The 17,348-nt window shown below is 40.9% G+C and overlaps 1 protein-coding gene across 3 annotated transcripts in view; it reads right to left on the bottom strand.

Annotated features, from left to right (window-relative positions):
• ITGA8 (integrin subunit alpha 8) overlaps positions 1-17,089 on the bottom strand; it is a 473,328-nt gene extending 456,239 nt beyond the window's left edge. The window contains exons 1-2 of one of the 3 annotated variants that reach the window (XM_033931203.1): positions 16,688-17,089; positions 15,312-15,445 (exon numbers count right to left, since the gene is read on the bottom strand). In XM_033931203.1, the coding sequence (XP_033787094.1) occupies positions 15,312-15,445; positions 16,688-16,842 (289 nt within the window). In that variant the 5' untranslated portion in view covers positions 16,843-17,089. The remainder of the gene's footprint in view (positions 1-15,311; positions 15,446-16,687) is intronic. The other 2 variants (XM_033931201.1, XM_033931202.1) reach the window with 2 other exon arrangements.
• Between the last annotated feature and the right edge of the window lie 259 nt (positions 17,090-17,348).

Genomic DNA, 17,348 nt, shown 5'->3' with positions numbered 1-17,348 from the left:
TTCTACAGTTCGGGATCGATCAAGGGGTAGTTAAATAGATAAGCTGCTTGCCTTTCAGGTAGCTGAGCTTTGAGATGAATTAACATGTTATTTTTTAATCTTCCAGTCCTTATTTAACCCCTTTTTTATCAAGTTACGCTAGAGGTTTTTAGAGTAGGCCAGCAAGGTAAGTGTTCTGATGCTCATAGGAATTCTATGTGCATCGGAGCATTTACCACGCTGACTCGCGCTAAAAACCTCTAGTGCAACTTGATAAAAGAGGCCCTTAATGTTCAGGTGACAGATTTTTTAAAAACATACCTATTTGATAAATTTATACTGCGTATAATGCCGTAAGTATTAGATGATTTATCATTATATATCCCGGTTGTGTCCAGTTTCTTATCTGTAAACCACTCTGAACTTTAAGGTTGTTGTGGTATATAAATAAATGATAAACAAAATACAGTGTAACCTTGGTTTACAAGCATAATTTGTTCCAAAAGCATGCTCATAAACAAATTTACTCGTATATCAAAAAGAGTTTCCCCATAGGATATAAGGGAAACTCGCTTGATTCGTTCCACCTCCTCCCCCCTTCCCGTGACCATCGGCGCTACTCTACCTTACTCCCACCCACCCACCCCCACCCCCCCAAGGCCACTGAGGCTGCTCCACAAACACCCCCTCCCCCCGCTCTCATTGTCCCTCCTGCCACAATTTGGCATCCCCCACTCACCCACCCACCTAAACACATTCTCTTACCCCTATCTGGCACTGGCACCAGCACCATCGCACAGCACATGCTGGTGCTAGTGCCTGAAGATCTTCCCTCTTCCTTTTGCTGGGCCTTGAGTATCTGCACATGCTCAAGGCCCTCTAGTTCCCGCTCTCTCCGAGAACCTCCATGATATCATAATGAAATTAATAAATTTAATGCTTTGTTTTGTTTAGTTCAATAGTTTTTATTGAATTTTAAAATATACATAACATAGTGAACATAAAATACATCAGCCATTCAGCCGTTGTACTTAATGTTTTAAAACATGTTCAGATATGAATTATTAAAAAAGAAAGCAACAGATGTGGAAGCTATATACAATAGATGACAATTCATTTTGTTTTTGCAGGTATGGTATTTTTCACAAATGTATCTGAGCACAATTACATTACACAATGTTTCCTACACATTCCTTCTTAGTTCACAATGTTTCCTACACAGTCCTTCAAAGTATGAAACTGGGCATTTCCAGGATCCTAACAAAGTTACATCAGATATATTAAATTGCTTAATTCATAACAAATTTATAAAACAAAGGTTTTCAGCTTTTTACAGAATTCTTTATAATTAAAGGGTCTTTTTATTAAGGTGCGCTAACTGTCCAAGTACTGAGCCTATTCCGGTTGGCCCAGGTGCTTCAAACCTGTGGGCGGGGTTTGTGCCGCCTGGGCCAATCAGGCCTTAAGGCCAGCCATTCCGGGGATGGCTGGCTTGTTGGACGGACGGGCTTGGCACTCCTCCGTCCGACTAACGATTTTCAGATACAGAGAGGGGAGTGGGGGGGGCGATCGGGAGTTCGGGGGGCAGTCATGGGGGGGTTGCGTTGAGGGCAGGAGCCCTCCTGCCTGTATTTTAGTGGGGGGTGGGGGGTAGAGGGTTTCAGCAGGCAGGAGGGCTTGGGCTCCCTCCTGCCCCAATCATGTCGGGGGATTTGGGGGTGCCGTGGGACAGGAGGGCTTGGGCTCCCTCCTGCCCCGATCGTGTCAGGGGGTTCAGGGGTGCCATAGGGCAGGAGGGCTTGGGCTCCCTCTTGCCCCGATGTCAGCGGAGGGGTTGCCATTCGCCAGGGCAGGAGGGTTTGGGCTCCCTCCTGCCCTGATTGTGTCAGGGGTTCGGGAGTACCGCGGGGCAGGAGGGCTTGGGCTCCCTCTTGCCCCGATGTCAGCGGGGGGGGGGGGTCGAGGTTCGCCAGGGCAGGAGGGCTTGGGCTCCCTCCTGCCCTGATTGTGTCGGGGGGTTCGGGGGTGCCGCAGGGCAGGAGGGCTTGAGCTCCCTCTTGCCCTGATGTCAGCGGGGGGGGGGGGAGGGGTCGAGGTTCACCAGGGAAGGAGGGCTTGGGCTCCCTCCTGTCCTGATCGTGTCGGAGGGTTCGGGGGTGCCGCAGGACAGGAGGGCTTGGGCTCCCTCTTGCCCCGATCGTAGTCGGCGGGGCCAGGAGGGCTTGGGCTCTCTCCTGGCCCAATCATTGTTAGGAGGTGGGGATTCTGTAACCGGTGTTGTTTTTGACAGACACCGGTTACAGAATCCAGCTTTTAGGCGAAGGACTAGCTCCTCTTTCGCCTAAAAGCTCTTGTGTTGGGCGTTTGGGAGTTAGGCTTTTTTAAGATTGATTATATGGTGTAGGTTTAGACGTAGTGGTGGTCTGGGCATTTAAACAGCTGAACGTAGAGGCAGGCCATTATTTTTTTTTTTAAAAAAAAAACACCTCCTTTTGGTCATTTTTTTTATTATGAACATTTTCCCTGCTTCTACTTTCAACGTTTAAGGCTTTAGGCCAAAAGGAGACTTAGACGTTTGTTTGTTTTTATTATGCCCCTCCATGGCACCCATAGAATATAATGGATGCCTTAGCATTTAGCGCACATTAAATTGGTTAGCATGCCTTAATAAAAGGATCCCTCAATGTCTTAAGGACATCAGTAGAGAATTCCACCATTTCACCAATTGATAAGTAAACAACATTATGAATACTGATTGATACAGAATAATAAGGTAATAAGATATTTTTGTGCAAATCTCTTGCTTTCTAATTGGTCATAGTTTCAAGTTTCAAGTTTTATTTAAATTTGATGATTCGCTTAATATTTCTAAGCGAATTACATAAATATATAATTGGGATATAACATTAAAATTAAATTAACATTACTACATTAAATAAGTAAACAGGGGAGTATTAAACTGACAATACAGACATTATGGACAGTACTGGAATACTTTGGTAAAAACATAAGGGAAAAAAGTTACAATATTTTATATCTTAAAAGAAGAAAAAAGAACGTTGGTAGGGAAGGGATAAAACACTAGGGTAGGGTTTAAAATACTGAAGTTTTAAATGATCATGAAAAGGAAGAAAATTTTAGAGGTTAAATGAAGCTTTGAAGAGGAATGTTTTTAAATTAGTTTTAAATAAATTAAGATCTTTAATGTTTCTAATGTACAAAGGAAGGGTATTCCAGATAAGTGATGCCTTAACTGAGAAGATATCATGGCGTCTGGTTCCTATTATTTTTAAAGACGGGACCATTAATAATTCTTGTGTATTAGATCGAAGAGAACGATTTGAAGTAAGTGGAATTAGAAAACGGTTAATAAACTGTGGTTCATTAGTAGATATTGTTTTAAATACAAGTAAAGCTATTTTATAAGTTATTCTTTGATTGATAGGTAGCCAATGTGAGTCTATTAAATAAGGCGTTACATGATCATATTTCTTTCCGTGATGAATTAGTTTAATAGCAATGTTTTGTATTATTTGTAGTCGTCTTTGTTCCTTGCATGTAATATTTAATAACAATGAATTACAGTAATCTAATCTAGAAATTATGAGAGAATGAACTAAGATATTCAAGGATTTTGACTCTAGATATTTAGACATTGAGCGTATTAAACGTAGACGATAAAAACAGCTTTTAACAGTATTATTGATGTGCTCCTGATAAGACAATTTGCCATAGAATATAACAGAATATTACCTTCATTAAATACACATATGACCATAAATGCATTTCTGTAACATCTTCATGAATGTTTTTTACTAACAGCTTTTTTTTTTTTTTTAATTCTTTATTTAAATTTTCAAATAAACAACAATTGTGCTTAACAGGCAATATACGATATTAATACATCGAATATTAGTAGTCATGATATTTCAAAAACTTGATACAAAATAAATCCATTTTCATTATTGGATCAATATATTTAACAAAAAGAAGTAAACCATACTTTTTATTCAAACATAGTCCTCAATAAGGGAGGAAGGAGACTAAGAAAGAGAAATTCTTCCAGGAAAGATCACAACTTAAAGTTTTACAGGAAATTAAGTGAAAACCGATGGCTTAATAAAAATAGACTTGAGTTATACCGAAAATCACTGTGGTGCAAATAAAACACCTTTTCCCTCTAAAAAGAAACGTAACTGCTGAGAATCATAGAAAATGTATCTATTGTTTTGATATACAACAAAACATTTAAAAGGGAATCTTAACTGAAAAGAAGCTCCTAATGATACAACTTTATCCCTGTATGTATGAAATTCTTTCCTTCTAATCTGGGTCCATTTTGAAACATTCGGATATATATATATTCTTTCTCCCAAAAAAAGAAACTTGTTTTAAACCATAATACAATTTCAAAATCATTTCTTTATCCTGATAAAATACCAGGGATACTATCAGTGTAGCTCGTCCGGACAATTCGAGATTTGATGATTCCAAGAAAGTTGTTAAATCTTGTTCAGTAGTTGTATCAGACTCTTTTATTGTCCTTTTTAAATAGTAAATCTTCTGCAAAGGTGGAATATTCATTTCCGTAATTTTCAATATGGAAACCAGAAAATCCTTAAATAATTCCCTAGGAGTTTTAAGTTTAGACATAGGAAAATTTAAAATCCTCAAATTTAAACTCCTATTTTGATTTTCCAAGTTTTCAATTTTGCGAAGAAGAAAAACTTTGTCCTTTGCATTCTGGTTATTTAAAGATTTAATCTCAGTTATAGATTTTTCAATATCTCCTACTTGTTTTGCTTGATCACAAGAAACAATTTCCAATTTATTAACTTTAGTAGAAACTTCAGCCATCAAGGAAATAAATCCAATACATACAGTTTGTAGATTTTCAATTGCTCCCCACAGTGAGTCCAGTGTAACCACCGCCGGTTTCACAAGCGGCTTGAGCTGAGGTAACCCGGGTTCCCACGCTCCTTCCCGGGTTTCACCTCCCCCACTCTCACCACCGCTTGCCTGCAGTGTTCCTCCTCCCTCTCCAGGTCTTTTCTCCGAGTTTGTCTGCAACAGGGTCATCTCCTGAGTCTTCATGAATGTTTTTTACTAACAGCTTTAAGCAAGAAACATATTTGAAACTTCCTATGAATGTGTAAAAATATGAGGAGCATTCAATAATTTAACTATCTCATTAAGAAAGAAAAGGTTTCAAAAATTTTTAGTTTTAATTTTCAACATAGTCCCCTAATAGCTCCATACATTTCATCCATTTTTCCTGCAATGACTTTAACCCCCTTGCAAAGAATCCTTCTGTTTGATCTTCAAACCAGAATGTCACAGCTTCCTTGACGTCTTCATCAATTGAAAACTGCTGTCCACGAAGAGATTTCTTCAAAACTCGGAACAAGAAATAATCTGAGGGAGCCAGGTAAGGACTGTACGGTGGATGGTTCATCTGCTGAAACCCACTTTCTCAGATTGCAGCCTGTAATTAACATGACATGTGTACCAGCGCAATGTCATGAAGAAGCAGCACGCATGCTGTGAGTTTTCCTCATCTTTCCTCCTTGATTGACTCCTGCAAAGTGATCATTGTGTTGGTGTAACTCTCCCTGGCTATATGGCATGAATTCTAGGATTGGAAGTTATCAGATTGTGATTTTTGTGCTGTATCTTCATGTCTAACTTAGATAAATACATGAATATGGTCTGCAAAGCACTTGATATAAAAATACTAAAAGCAAGAAGGGTTGGAAAATTTCCCGGAGGAAAAGTCCATAGTCTGTTATAGGGACAGACATGGGAGAAACCACTACTTGCCCTGGATCGGTAGCACATAATATTGCTACTCCTTGGGTTTTGGCCAGATACTAGTGACCTGGATTGGCCACCATGAGAATGGGCTACTGGGTATGATGGACAATTGGTCTGACCAAGTAAGGCTAGTCTAATGTTTCTATATTCTTATTATCATAGAAGACAATTTCCATGACTTTGCCGGCATATTTTTCCATCTTGATATTTTTTGTGGTGGTGGATGACTTGTGCTTCCACTGCATTGACTATTTTGGACTCAGGATCTTTATGATAAATCCAAGTCTCATCTCCAGTCACCAAATGATGAAAAAACATTCACCTGGTCTTCATGAAGCATCTCCAAGTTCTCCTGACAGCACTGGAGCCTCATGGTCTTCTGACATGGTGTCAGCATTCTTGCAATCCATCTTGCACTAACCTTGAACATACCCAACTTTTCATGAATTATTTTCCAAACTATACCTGCCAAGATGCCCATTTCTTCAGCTATTTGGGAAACCTTAATTCATCTGTCTGATAAAATTAAATCCTCAACTTTCTTGCACATTTCTGTGGAAGTTGCTTTTACAGGTCATCCAGTGTGAGGGTTCATCTTCAATGGACTCTCTACCCCACTTAAACTGCTTGCTCCAAAATTTTACTTTGTAGGATGATGGAGCAGACCCACCATAAATTGCAGTCATGCATTCATGGATCTACTTTGGCTTTTGCCCTATTTATGTGAGAAATTTTATCACTGAACAGTGCTCCAAATCTAGCAGTTTCTTACTTGATTCACACAAGGACTCTCCTGACAGCCTGTCTCTTGGATTATTAGACTCACACTGAGCCGCAACTGTGCTTGAGTAACCTTGAGACATGTCACAACATGCACAGACCCGTTTCAACATACATGCTACTTTCTTTCATACTCAGGTAGAAAAATAACTGAATCCCTCTCATCTGCATCTCTCTAGAAATATTGCCACAACATTTATTTTTTTTTTTTAAAGCATAGGGCCAAACTTAAATTAGTTAGTTAGTTAGGTGCCACCGACTCGTGCTCATGTCCTAGTGACTTGATGAAGTACAGATCTAAAAAGAGATCTGTTTTGTGCTAGTCAGGTAAGGTCCTCCAGCGTCATCCCCATGGTTGCTTTCAAAATGTCCAGCCATATGATTGCAGGTTGCCCTCTTTGCCTGATTCCTTCAATCTTCCAAAAAACATAATGTTCTTCTCCAGAGATCTTTCTCTTCTGACAGTGTGACCAAAATAAGCCAGCTGTAACTTATCATTTGGGCTTTGAGTGGTGTAGCCGATTTGATCTCTTCCAGAATCGATTTGTTAGTTCTTCTGGTGATCCATAACATGCATAAAATCCTTCTCCAGCACCAAAGCTCAAATGAGTCAATCTTCTTTCTGTTTTGTTTCTGTAATGTCCAGCTTTCACATCCGTAACTGATCAATGAAAAAATAAAACGAATGACAAGTCTGATCTTCGTTTGGAGTGTTATTTTCTTGTCTTTGAATACTTTGTCAAGAGCCTTTATTGAAGAGCAACCCAGTGATATACTGCTATTTCTTCCCTGCTAGTTGCTTATTTACGAAAGAATCCAGGAGATTGAAATCCTTTACAACTTCTGTTCTATCACTTTCAAGCTCAAAATCTTCATCATTTTCCGTGTCTCCCTTTGGAACTCACTACCCAATTTCTTACGCTAAGAGTCCGCACTAAACCAATTTAAATCCAAGTTAAAAACCTTCTGTATTTCCTTCAAGGTTTATCTTTGAATGTATTATAAAATGCAATTTCCAAGATGGCGTCAGGCTGGACGCGCTGAGATGCCGCTCTGAGGATTTTTCTTCTAATAAATTTCAAGCGGTTAATTACTTACCCGATGCCTAAACGGAGGGGCCGTAGTGCCGCTGGTGCCTCGCGGCCCACGGCCACCCCCGCGGCTGGTGACATCGGGGAACTCATCAGACGGATGCAGGGCATTTTTTCGGCGTCGGAGGAAGGCCCGCAGAGGAGTAGCGGCGTCAGTGAGGCCGTGGAGATTCCTCCGGGATTGGAGACATCTTTGAGCCCCGACGTTAGGGCGCCGCCCCCGCAACCTCAGCTAAGCAGCTCTCCAAGGGGTAAGGTAACCCCGGAGGTCGGGGTCTTGTCTTCCCCTGAGGCAAGTAGTCCATCACAGAGCCTGCTGACAGGAGCTCCTATGGATATGAGCTCCTTTGAAGAAGCTGAGGGGGAATCATCTGAGAGGCGAGTTAACCTTCAGGGACAGCGACAAGTCATTCAACTGGACGGTGAGCACTATGACATTTCTTTACCTATAATTTCTCTGGAAAAACCCTCAGAAGTAACTCTGGACTCACTATGGGATCTTATGGCCGGACTAGTGAAGACCATAAGTCCCAAACTTCAGTTAATTGAGGGGAAATTATCTCAACATTCTACTGAACTTAAAGAACTGAAAAAGGATATGACTGCCTCTAATTCCTCTGTTCAAAAGCTTGAACAGGACATTAAATCATCCAAACAATTACAGGAAACTTTAATGAAAGACAATATCAATCTTAGAAGAAAGATGGAGAACTTAGAAAATAACTCCAGATACAATAACTTAAGAATCATTAATTTTCCTAGGCTTCCACTGACACCTCCTAGAGAAATGTTTAAAAGATATTTTCTTGAAGTTTTGGGGGCCTCAGAAGATTCATTACCTCCTTTATCACGAGTCTATTATTTACCTAATAAGATTAAATTACCAAAAAAGCCGTCGGATCAAGGACTATTGGATGTATCAGAGTTATTGGAAAAATCAGATAAAGAGGTTGTAGAATCGAGCACTTTGATTATAACAGTAGCTCTCTCTATTGATAAAGTATGGTTGTTAAAACTGTTCTTTAAAAATAGACAGAAAGAATTTATGGGTTGTAAAGTGCAGGTATTTCCTGATTTATCACGAGAGACGCAAAAGCGTCGTCGTGAATTTCTTTTGTTGAAGCCAGGTGTTATATCTTTGGGTGCTACTTTTTATTTGCGACACCCTTGTAAATGTATAGTGCATCACCGATCAGTTAAATATGTTTTCTTTGAGCCTAATCAGTTGACTTCTTTTTTAGCGCTCTCCCGATTGGAGGTAGAAAAATCATAAGCTCTATGACTATTGGTTAATCCCAGCAATCAGCCTTCCAGCTAACTTTATGAAAGAGTGTACATTAAGTTCAATTCTTCTATCTTTGTTTTATTTTATAAGAAATCTTGGATCCAAATTTGAGGACTTGAGCATTTTAGTTAATACATGATTTAATGTTATTGGAATGTTTCTTGCTTTATGTAGAATTGCTAATTTGCTTTCTGTACAAGGTATTCTTGATTATATGATTTGAAAATCAATAAATATATTTAAACATAAAATGCAATTTCTTTAAAAAAAAAAAAAAAACCTTGTTCTAGGATGCATTTGGACAATAATTGTCCTTTTAAGGTCTAAATAATGCTTGCCTATTTTTTACCCCCACCTATCATTTTTTTCCCTTCTCTGTGTTCTTTTCTCCAAAGATTGTAGTTCTTGCCCATTTTCCCATTTGTTTGAAGTAAGTCTGTATGTCATGTCTTTGTTGAACTAATATATTTTGAACTAATATATTTTTAGCTCAACTTTATGGCACTTTTATTGTACACCGCCTAGAAGTCTGATTAGGCGGTATAAGAAATTTTAAATAAACATGAAACTTGTGTTCATGATCTTCATCTTATGTTCAGTTCTAATCCTATGTTATGACTTTCAGCTTTGACTGTTCTCAGTAGATACAGCATGTCTTCTTTGCTGCTGCTGCTAAGCATTGTATCATCTGCAAAGTGCAGGTTATTTATATTTCGGTCACTAACTGAAACCAAAACTCTTTTCTTCCAAATTTGTTTTTCTGAAAATGGCTTCGTCGTAAAGGTTGAACAGGTAAGATAAATGAAGGCACAATAAAAACAAGAAATGCTATTTCAAAATTACATAAACTGCTAGGCATTTTCCCCCAAAGATTTAAATTTCCTACATAAGAACAGTCTTACTGGGTCAGACCAATGGTCCATCTAGCCCAGTATTCCATCTTCATGGTGGCCAATCCAGGTCACAAGTACCTGGCAAAAACCCAAATAGTAGCTACATTCCATGCTACCACTACAGGGCAAGCAGTGGCTTCCCCCATGTTTGTCGCAATAACAGACTATGAACTTTTTCTCCAGGAACTTGTTCTATTCTTTTTTAAAACCAGCTACATTAACCGCTCTTACCATATCCTCTGGCAATGCATTCCAGAGCTTAACTATTTTCTGAATGAAACAATATTTCCTCCTATTGGTTTTAAAATTATCTCCCTGTAACTTCATTGAGTGTCCCCTAGTCTTTGGAGTAAAAAAAAAAAAAAAAAAAAAATTGTGCAAACAAAACTTCAGCAGAAAGATCTGTGGAACATTTGCCCAGAAGTACTGAATTTAAGACTTGGACAGAAGATCCACGTTATGCTTATTTGAAATTAAACTACGGCCAAAAGTTACCATTTCAATTCTCTGTAAGCAAACTAACTTTCAAGGTTTTCATACTTTGCCTCCACAGTTAGGTTTGGCCTACAGTGTTCAATAATCAAAAGTGACTGTGAAAATGTGTCCCTTCTCTTGTATATGTTTTGGGAATATTATCAACCAATTTTCATAATTTAAAAAAAACATGAAAATATAACCATTCACAATTGATTAAAATATATCTTCCTTTAATGAAATAAGAAACATCTGTCATGGGATTTTGAAAACGAATGCAATTCGTCCCCACCATGTTTACATTAGTTTTTGATCACGCATCTATTGTTCTGAAAGAGTATTTTCTCTCATGCTCTGTAAAGAATTACGGTAGCATGCAAAGACCTTTTCAAGTATGAATAATTTGAGTGTGACCCTCTGTATTTCTATTGCAAACATTATGGAATCATTTCACATTACGTATTGTTTACTTATGCATACTCAAAATTAATAAACAATATGATGAAAAAAACATCGATATTACATACTGGTAACAGGGAAATCCCAAACTTCTGATTGACCCATTTCTCCAAGAGAGGCAAAAATGCCACCTTTTTACTGAACATGGCAATTTTAGATAGGAGCTAATGTATATTCGTATGCACAGACATTACCTCTGAATTTCTCAGATTAAGGGACACCACCTTTACCATGAAACCCTTGACTACCAAGAAATGCCTTACTTATTGTCCCATAATACTCTGAATATTCATTCCTGAAAAAATACTGGAATATATGAAATTTTAATAGATTCATATGGGTAGAGATAGCCACATATTACTACAATTTATCATTTCTAGAGTGCTAGATGGTTCATAGACAACCCTGCGAAAGATAAAGGCGCGCACCGACAAATGAGCGCAAGACGGAGGCGCGCGCCGAAGAAAATTACATTTTTAGGGGATCCGACGGGGGTTTTGTTGGGGAGCTCCCCCAGTTTACTTAATAGAGATCGTGCCGGCGTTATGGGGGGTTTGGGGGGTTGTAACCGTCCATATTTTAGAGAAAAAGTGAAGTTTTCAGTAAAATGTGGGGGGTTATAACCCCCCAAACCCCTCACAACGCCCCCCACAACGCGGCGCGATCTCTATTAAGTAAAGTGGGGGGTTCCCCCCCAAACACCCCCGTCGGAGCCCTAAAAACAGTAATTTTTGGCGGTGCGCATCCCCGCGCTGCGCTCAATTGTCTGGGCGCGCCTTTGTCCCGGCGAGCTTTTGACCTGACACCGTGCTAGATACATGCAGTGTTATGCCCATACACCTAACATCCAACCCCTGCTCTACAGAACACACAATCTATTCAAGGCAAAAAGGACAAATATAAAAGGTAGGATGTTTCTTTTATCATGGAAATTGTCAAAAGGAGCATGGATATAAATGGCAGTATAAGGGGTTAAAATTTAAAAGCAGCCTCACAAAAGTGGGCTTTTGTGCTAGGTTTGAATTGGGCCAGAGTGTAAGCATAAAGACATTTGAATTTAGCGCATGCCTTTTCAGTAGTAGCTCAAAGCGAGTCATATTCAGGTACAGTATGGATGGGATTTGATATACTGCCTTTCTGAGGCTACAATCAAAGTGGTTTTACATATTACATGCAGGTAATTATTTTATCCAAGAGCAATGGACAGTTAAGTCACTTGTCCAGAGTCACAAGGAGCTGCAATGGGGAATCAAACCCAGGTCCTTTTGGTGCCTTTTATTAAAGCTTAGTGAGTGCTAAATGCTGCACATACATTTTTTGGTACCTATGGGCCATGTGACACAGGCTGAGCATTAGCAAAAGAACCTCTAAGTCTGTACCTAAGGCAATGAACGATTAAGTAATTTGCCCAAGAAGTACCAGTGGGATCTGAACTCTGGTTTGCCTGGTTCTTAGCCTACTGCACCAACTCAGGAAATTCATTTCAAGTGTTCAGACCAGCAAGATGGAAAGAATGGCCTGTGGAATTGTGGTTGAAGAAGGGCATAGATAAGAATAACTTACTCAATGAACAAGGTTCCCAAAGACAGGTGTACAGAGAGACAGAAAAGGAACTGCTGCATGAAAGCATTTGCAGTGGTGTACCTGGCAGGGTTGAGCACCCCATCCACTGGCTGGAGCACCCAGGGCAGGATTAATTCTTTAGTGGGCCCTAGGCACCCAAGCACATTGGGCCCCCTGGATGTTCCCCTCCATGGCCCTGTCCCCTTCTTGCCTCTTCCTCCTATGTCCCCCCAGATCCAGAAGTTCAAGTAATACCTTCTTCTTCCTTCTTCATTATTCAGTGCAGCTGAATTTGCAGTCTTCAAAAGGCCACAGGCAGCGGTTCCTACACGCTGCCCACAGCTGACCCAGAAGCCTTCCCTCTAATGTAAAATCCCAGCATCAGAGGAATGGCTTCCGGGTCAGCTGCGGGCCAGCGTGTAGGAACCGCTGCCCGTGGCCTTTTGAAGATTGCGTGTTCAGCTGTGTTGAATAATGAAGAGGGCAGGAAGAGGCAATACTTGCAATGTCTGAAGCCGGACACAGAGGCAGGTACACTGATGTCATCAGAGCAGGCAGCATTCTGAGGCCCCCTGAACTCTTTTGGCCTACCCTTTAATCCTGCCCTGGGAGCACTCCCCCTCCTCCAGGCAGTGGGAAAGTGCATGGATCAGTCGTGGGGTTGCGGGCTGCCTGCATGCAGACATTGGCTTTGCTGGTCCCCCAAACTGGAACAGGAAGTTAACATTAGAGGGGGGTGGGGGCTGGCAGAGTCGACGGCCGCACACAAGTATACTGCAGACCCACGACTCCTCTAGCACCCTGAACTCCTGGCACTCAGGGCGAACCGCCCACTTGCCCCGTACTTGGTACACGACTGAGTACTTGTAGGTTTAATTGCATACATTAACAGATTGGAAAAGAAATGACATGAGAAGATAAATTTGAGTATAGCAATGCGAGTGATGCATCTGAATTCAGAATACATTGAAGGTGACAGATGTTTCAGTAGGAAACAACTGTAACAGTCTAAGTCGGGGTGCCCAAAAGGTCAATCACGATTGACCGGTAGATCGCGAAGGCAACGCGAGTCGATCGCATTGCCTTCGCATTCTACTTGCTTCCCAAATCAGACGTTGGGAAGGAAGTTCCGGGCCAGCCAATTGCTGCCTGGCTGGCCAGGAACTTCTTCTCTGACTTCAAAAATGATATCAGGGAGAGGAAATCTGGTTGGCCCGACGCTTCTGTGTGGGGAAACAGGGAGTGCTTGGGGCGGCAGTGGTTTGGAGGCCTGTTCCCCGATAGCGGCAGCAGTGGCTTGGGAGCAGGCAGGGAGACAGAAAGAAGGTGGAGCAGAGAGACAGACAGAAAGAAGGGAAAAATAAAGAAAGGGGGGACAGCAAAGAAAGAAAGAAAGGGGGCATGGAGAGAAAAAGACAGACAGAAAGAAAGGGGGGGCAGGGCAACAGAAAGAAAGAAAGGGGAGGGGGCAGAGAAAGGAAGAAAAAGTTGGCGGAGGGAATGAGGTCTGGAAGCATACAGCAGGCTGAAAGAAGGGAAAAAATATTGGATGCACAGTCAGAAGAATAAAGTGCAACCTGAGACTCATGAAATTACCAGACAACAAAAGGTAGGAAAAATTATTTTATTTTCAATTTAGTGATCAAATGTGTCCGTTTTGAGAATTTATATCTGTCGTCTATATTTTGCACTATGACCCTCTTTTACTAAACCGCAATAGCGGTTTTTAGCGCAAGGAGCCTATGAGCATCGAGAGCAGCGTGGGGCATTCAATGCAGCTCCCTGCGCTAAAAACTGCTATCGCGGTATAGTAAAAAGGGAAGGGGTATATTTATCTATTTTTGTATAGTTGTTCCTGGCATTGTATAAAGTCATCTGCCTTGACCTCTTTGAAAACCCACAGAATATAAATGATAATTAACATTTTTTCTGCGTACAGTGTGCTTTGTGTTGTTTTGTTAAATTTTATTATTGGTAGATCATTTTGACTTGGTCATTTTAAAAGTAGCTCGCAAGCCCAAAAAGTGTGGGCACCCCTGGTCTAAGTAGGTAATGAGTGTGGATAAGGGTTTGACAGTGTGTTTAGAAAGGAAGGGATGAGTTTTGGATATGTTATAGAGGGGAAAAAATGACAGGTGTTTAGCAGAGTGTTAGATATGAGCTGAGGGAACTGAAAAGATGACAGTAACTTGTAGAAAACAAAAAAGAGGAAAGGGAGAATGAGGTTTAGAGAAAGAGATAAGAATATCTTAGCCATGTTAGTGAAACATCCAAACTGGCTGAGATCTGGGGCAGAATTTATGGAGTAGAGAGGTAGATCTGGGTGTCTTCATCAACATAAAGAAACGAAAAACCAGGAGAGGAGATGAGGGCACCAACAAAATAAGTATAAATCAAGAAAAGAGGTTCCAAGATGAAAAGGATGAACACAGTACAGCTAAATTCTGTATTTAGGAAATTATATTCTAAAATGGGGCTGCAACAACTATCTTATTTACATGAAAAAGTATAAATACATAAAAATCAAAATACAGTATACTAGAATAGAAAGACAAGACAATTAGGAAATAGCTTGAAGTAAGGCAGCAAAAAAGTATTTTTACACTAAACAGCGTTGCTATTTTAAGTGCATTTTAAAATAGTATATACATGTATGTTAATATACTTTTTTTTCCTGTCCCAAAAACTGTATGACAATAACATAAATGGAGATTAATCTATATGGAAATGGCAATAACCTTGCTTTATCCTGGAGAGCACTGTGATTACAAAAATATTCCACAGATACCAATATACTTGTTCAGAAGATTGTAGTCATTTCTGACAAGATTAACTTACGGTACAAAAAAAAAGTTGACATTTTCTAAAACGAGAATGCCTATTACCCAGAAAAGGAACTTTAAGCAAATAACAGAGATGTGGTCCTCTTATCAGCAGTGACTAGAGTATTTCTGTATTTGATTGATCACTTACTGGTTGCATCGAAAGGGATCTGCTTGCACTCAGTAGTATGTGCAGCTGTCCAAGGACAGTAATACACTGCTCCTCCCTCCACTATCTCTGGCTGAGTGGTGTTGGCTTTGGGTGCTCCAACCAGGACACTCATTCTACAACAAAATTAACAAAAATTAATTGATGAGAATAACAGCTACAAAACATTAAGCCATTCCATAGTTGAATGGTGGTTTGAGCAGTGATGAATGAAGACGTTAAAAAGTTCAGGAATCTTAGGGCTCCTTTTATCAAGGTGCGCTACGGGGGTTAGCGCGTCGGACATTTCATCATGTGCTAACCCCCGTGGCATGCAAAAAAACTAACTCCTCGTCAATGGAGGCGTTAGCGACTAGCACGGCAGGCGGTTGAACGCGCGGTATTCCGTGCGTTACCCGCCTACTGTACCTTGATAAAAGGAGCCCTTAATGTATGAATTTACTATAAGTTATCTTATTGCAGTATTTTCTGTTATTGGATCATACTATTTCTGTACCTTATGTACCCATGTACTTACCACTGCTTGTACCATTAGTCATATCTATACTGGTTATGTATATCTTTCATTATTGTTTTCTATTAAAACCAATAAAAAATATTGAACAACAACAAAAAATATTCAAGAATCAGTTTTTAAATGCCAGATTGAACTATGGTTACACAACTAGTTGGCAAAAACTAATCACGAAAGAGCAGCACAGTAATACTAATCAACCTGTATGATCAACACAGATCTTGCCATATCTGCCCTTCAAAACCCTTTTCTTTTTATTGCATACTAAATCTTTAAAAGTACTTTAATGGCCTGAGAGAATGGAATCAGCCTCACTTTGCTTAGTTTGGGAGGCACTACCATCCACTCTTCAAACTCAACTTTTTTTTTTCTACTGGTATGCTGGAGAAGTAATTATTGGATGGGGAAACCACAGAATGCATTATCAGTGAATGGACAAAACACACTTTTAGGAATAGTAGGAGCCAAAGGAAAGCTGCTTCTTGGCATGCACTGTTTTTTTACAGACATAATTTTTCTCATCTTATGTGTGCAACAGCGCAGACCAAAAAGTCAGTCAATTTTGACATGCAACAAATGACAAGACATATACAACATGTAAGGGAGTCTGGCTCCCAAAGAGCCTTCCTACAATCTGTGCCAGCACCAGGAGGGCACTAGGGAACAGAGGTGGGGATGCCTGAGAAAGGACCAGTTAGAGATACAGTACTTTTCTTATTTATGGTCCTTCTTTATTCATCTTCTTAATAGATTCTAGCACTTTTAACAAGTTCTAAAACAATCTATAGCTCACTGGCCTCCACTCCTCACCGCATCAGCCAAGAAAAACTGCCAAGTTACTTACGTGCTCCTGTCAGCAACATGGAAATCTACCGAATAGCCGAAGTAGCTGCCCTCCGGTCCGCTGTACACCGTCAGCTCGTTCACCTCTAGATTGAACGCCAGAAAGCCGGGGACAAACAGCGCCAGCAGCGCGGGCACGCAGGACGCAGAGGACATCTCGCGTCTTTTTCAGGATGCCGACCACAGAGAGGAGAAGCGGGAAGGGGGAGAGAGTGGTGCCGCCGGACTCTGGAGGCGGACGCTGTGGGGAGCTGCGCCCGCGTGCGTTCCTGTCTTTGCCGAGCGCGAAGGGGCGGCGCGCGCGGGCTCTAGGGAGCCGGGCAGCGGTGGCCGCGCGGGCATTCCCCTCTGCTCAGCTGTGCGCTCCCCCCCCCCCTCCTCTCCAATCAGCCTCTGCGGCACGTGCAGCAAAGCGCCGCGCGCCAGCACGTTCCCAGCAAAGTGGCCCGCGGCAGTCCCACAATCTGTCCTAGCCGGAACTAGGGTTTAAGGGACCGGCTTTTTTTTTTTTTCTGAGCTAATAGCTGCATTCGTAGCATGGGATGCTTGACAAGGATGGAAATAAGTGCGCTTTGGACTTCAGAGAAGAGAGATAAAGGCTACAACGAGGGATGAGGAATACGCATGCATTAGTCGACCTGGGAAAATAGGAACCTGATTTG

This window comes from Geotrypetes seraphini, chromosome 2 (genome assembly GCF_902459505.1).
Source record: "Geotrypetes seraphini chromosome 2, aGeoSer1.1, whole genome shotgun sequence".
In the NCBI taxonomy this organism is placed as follows: domain Eukaryota; kingdom Metazoa; phylum Chordata; class Amphibia; order Gymnophiona; family Dermophiidae; genus Geotrypetes; species Geotrypetes seraphini.
The sequence above is the reverse complement of the archived record's forward strand: the minus strand, read 5'-3'. Positions and strand labels throughout refer to the sequence as shown.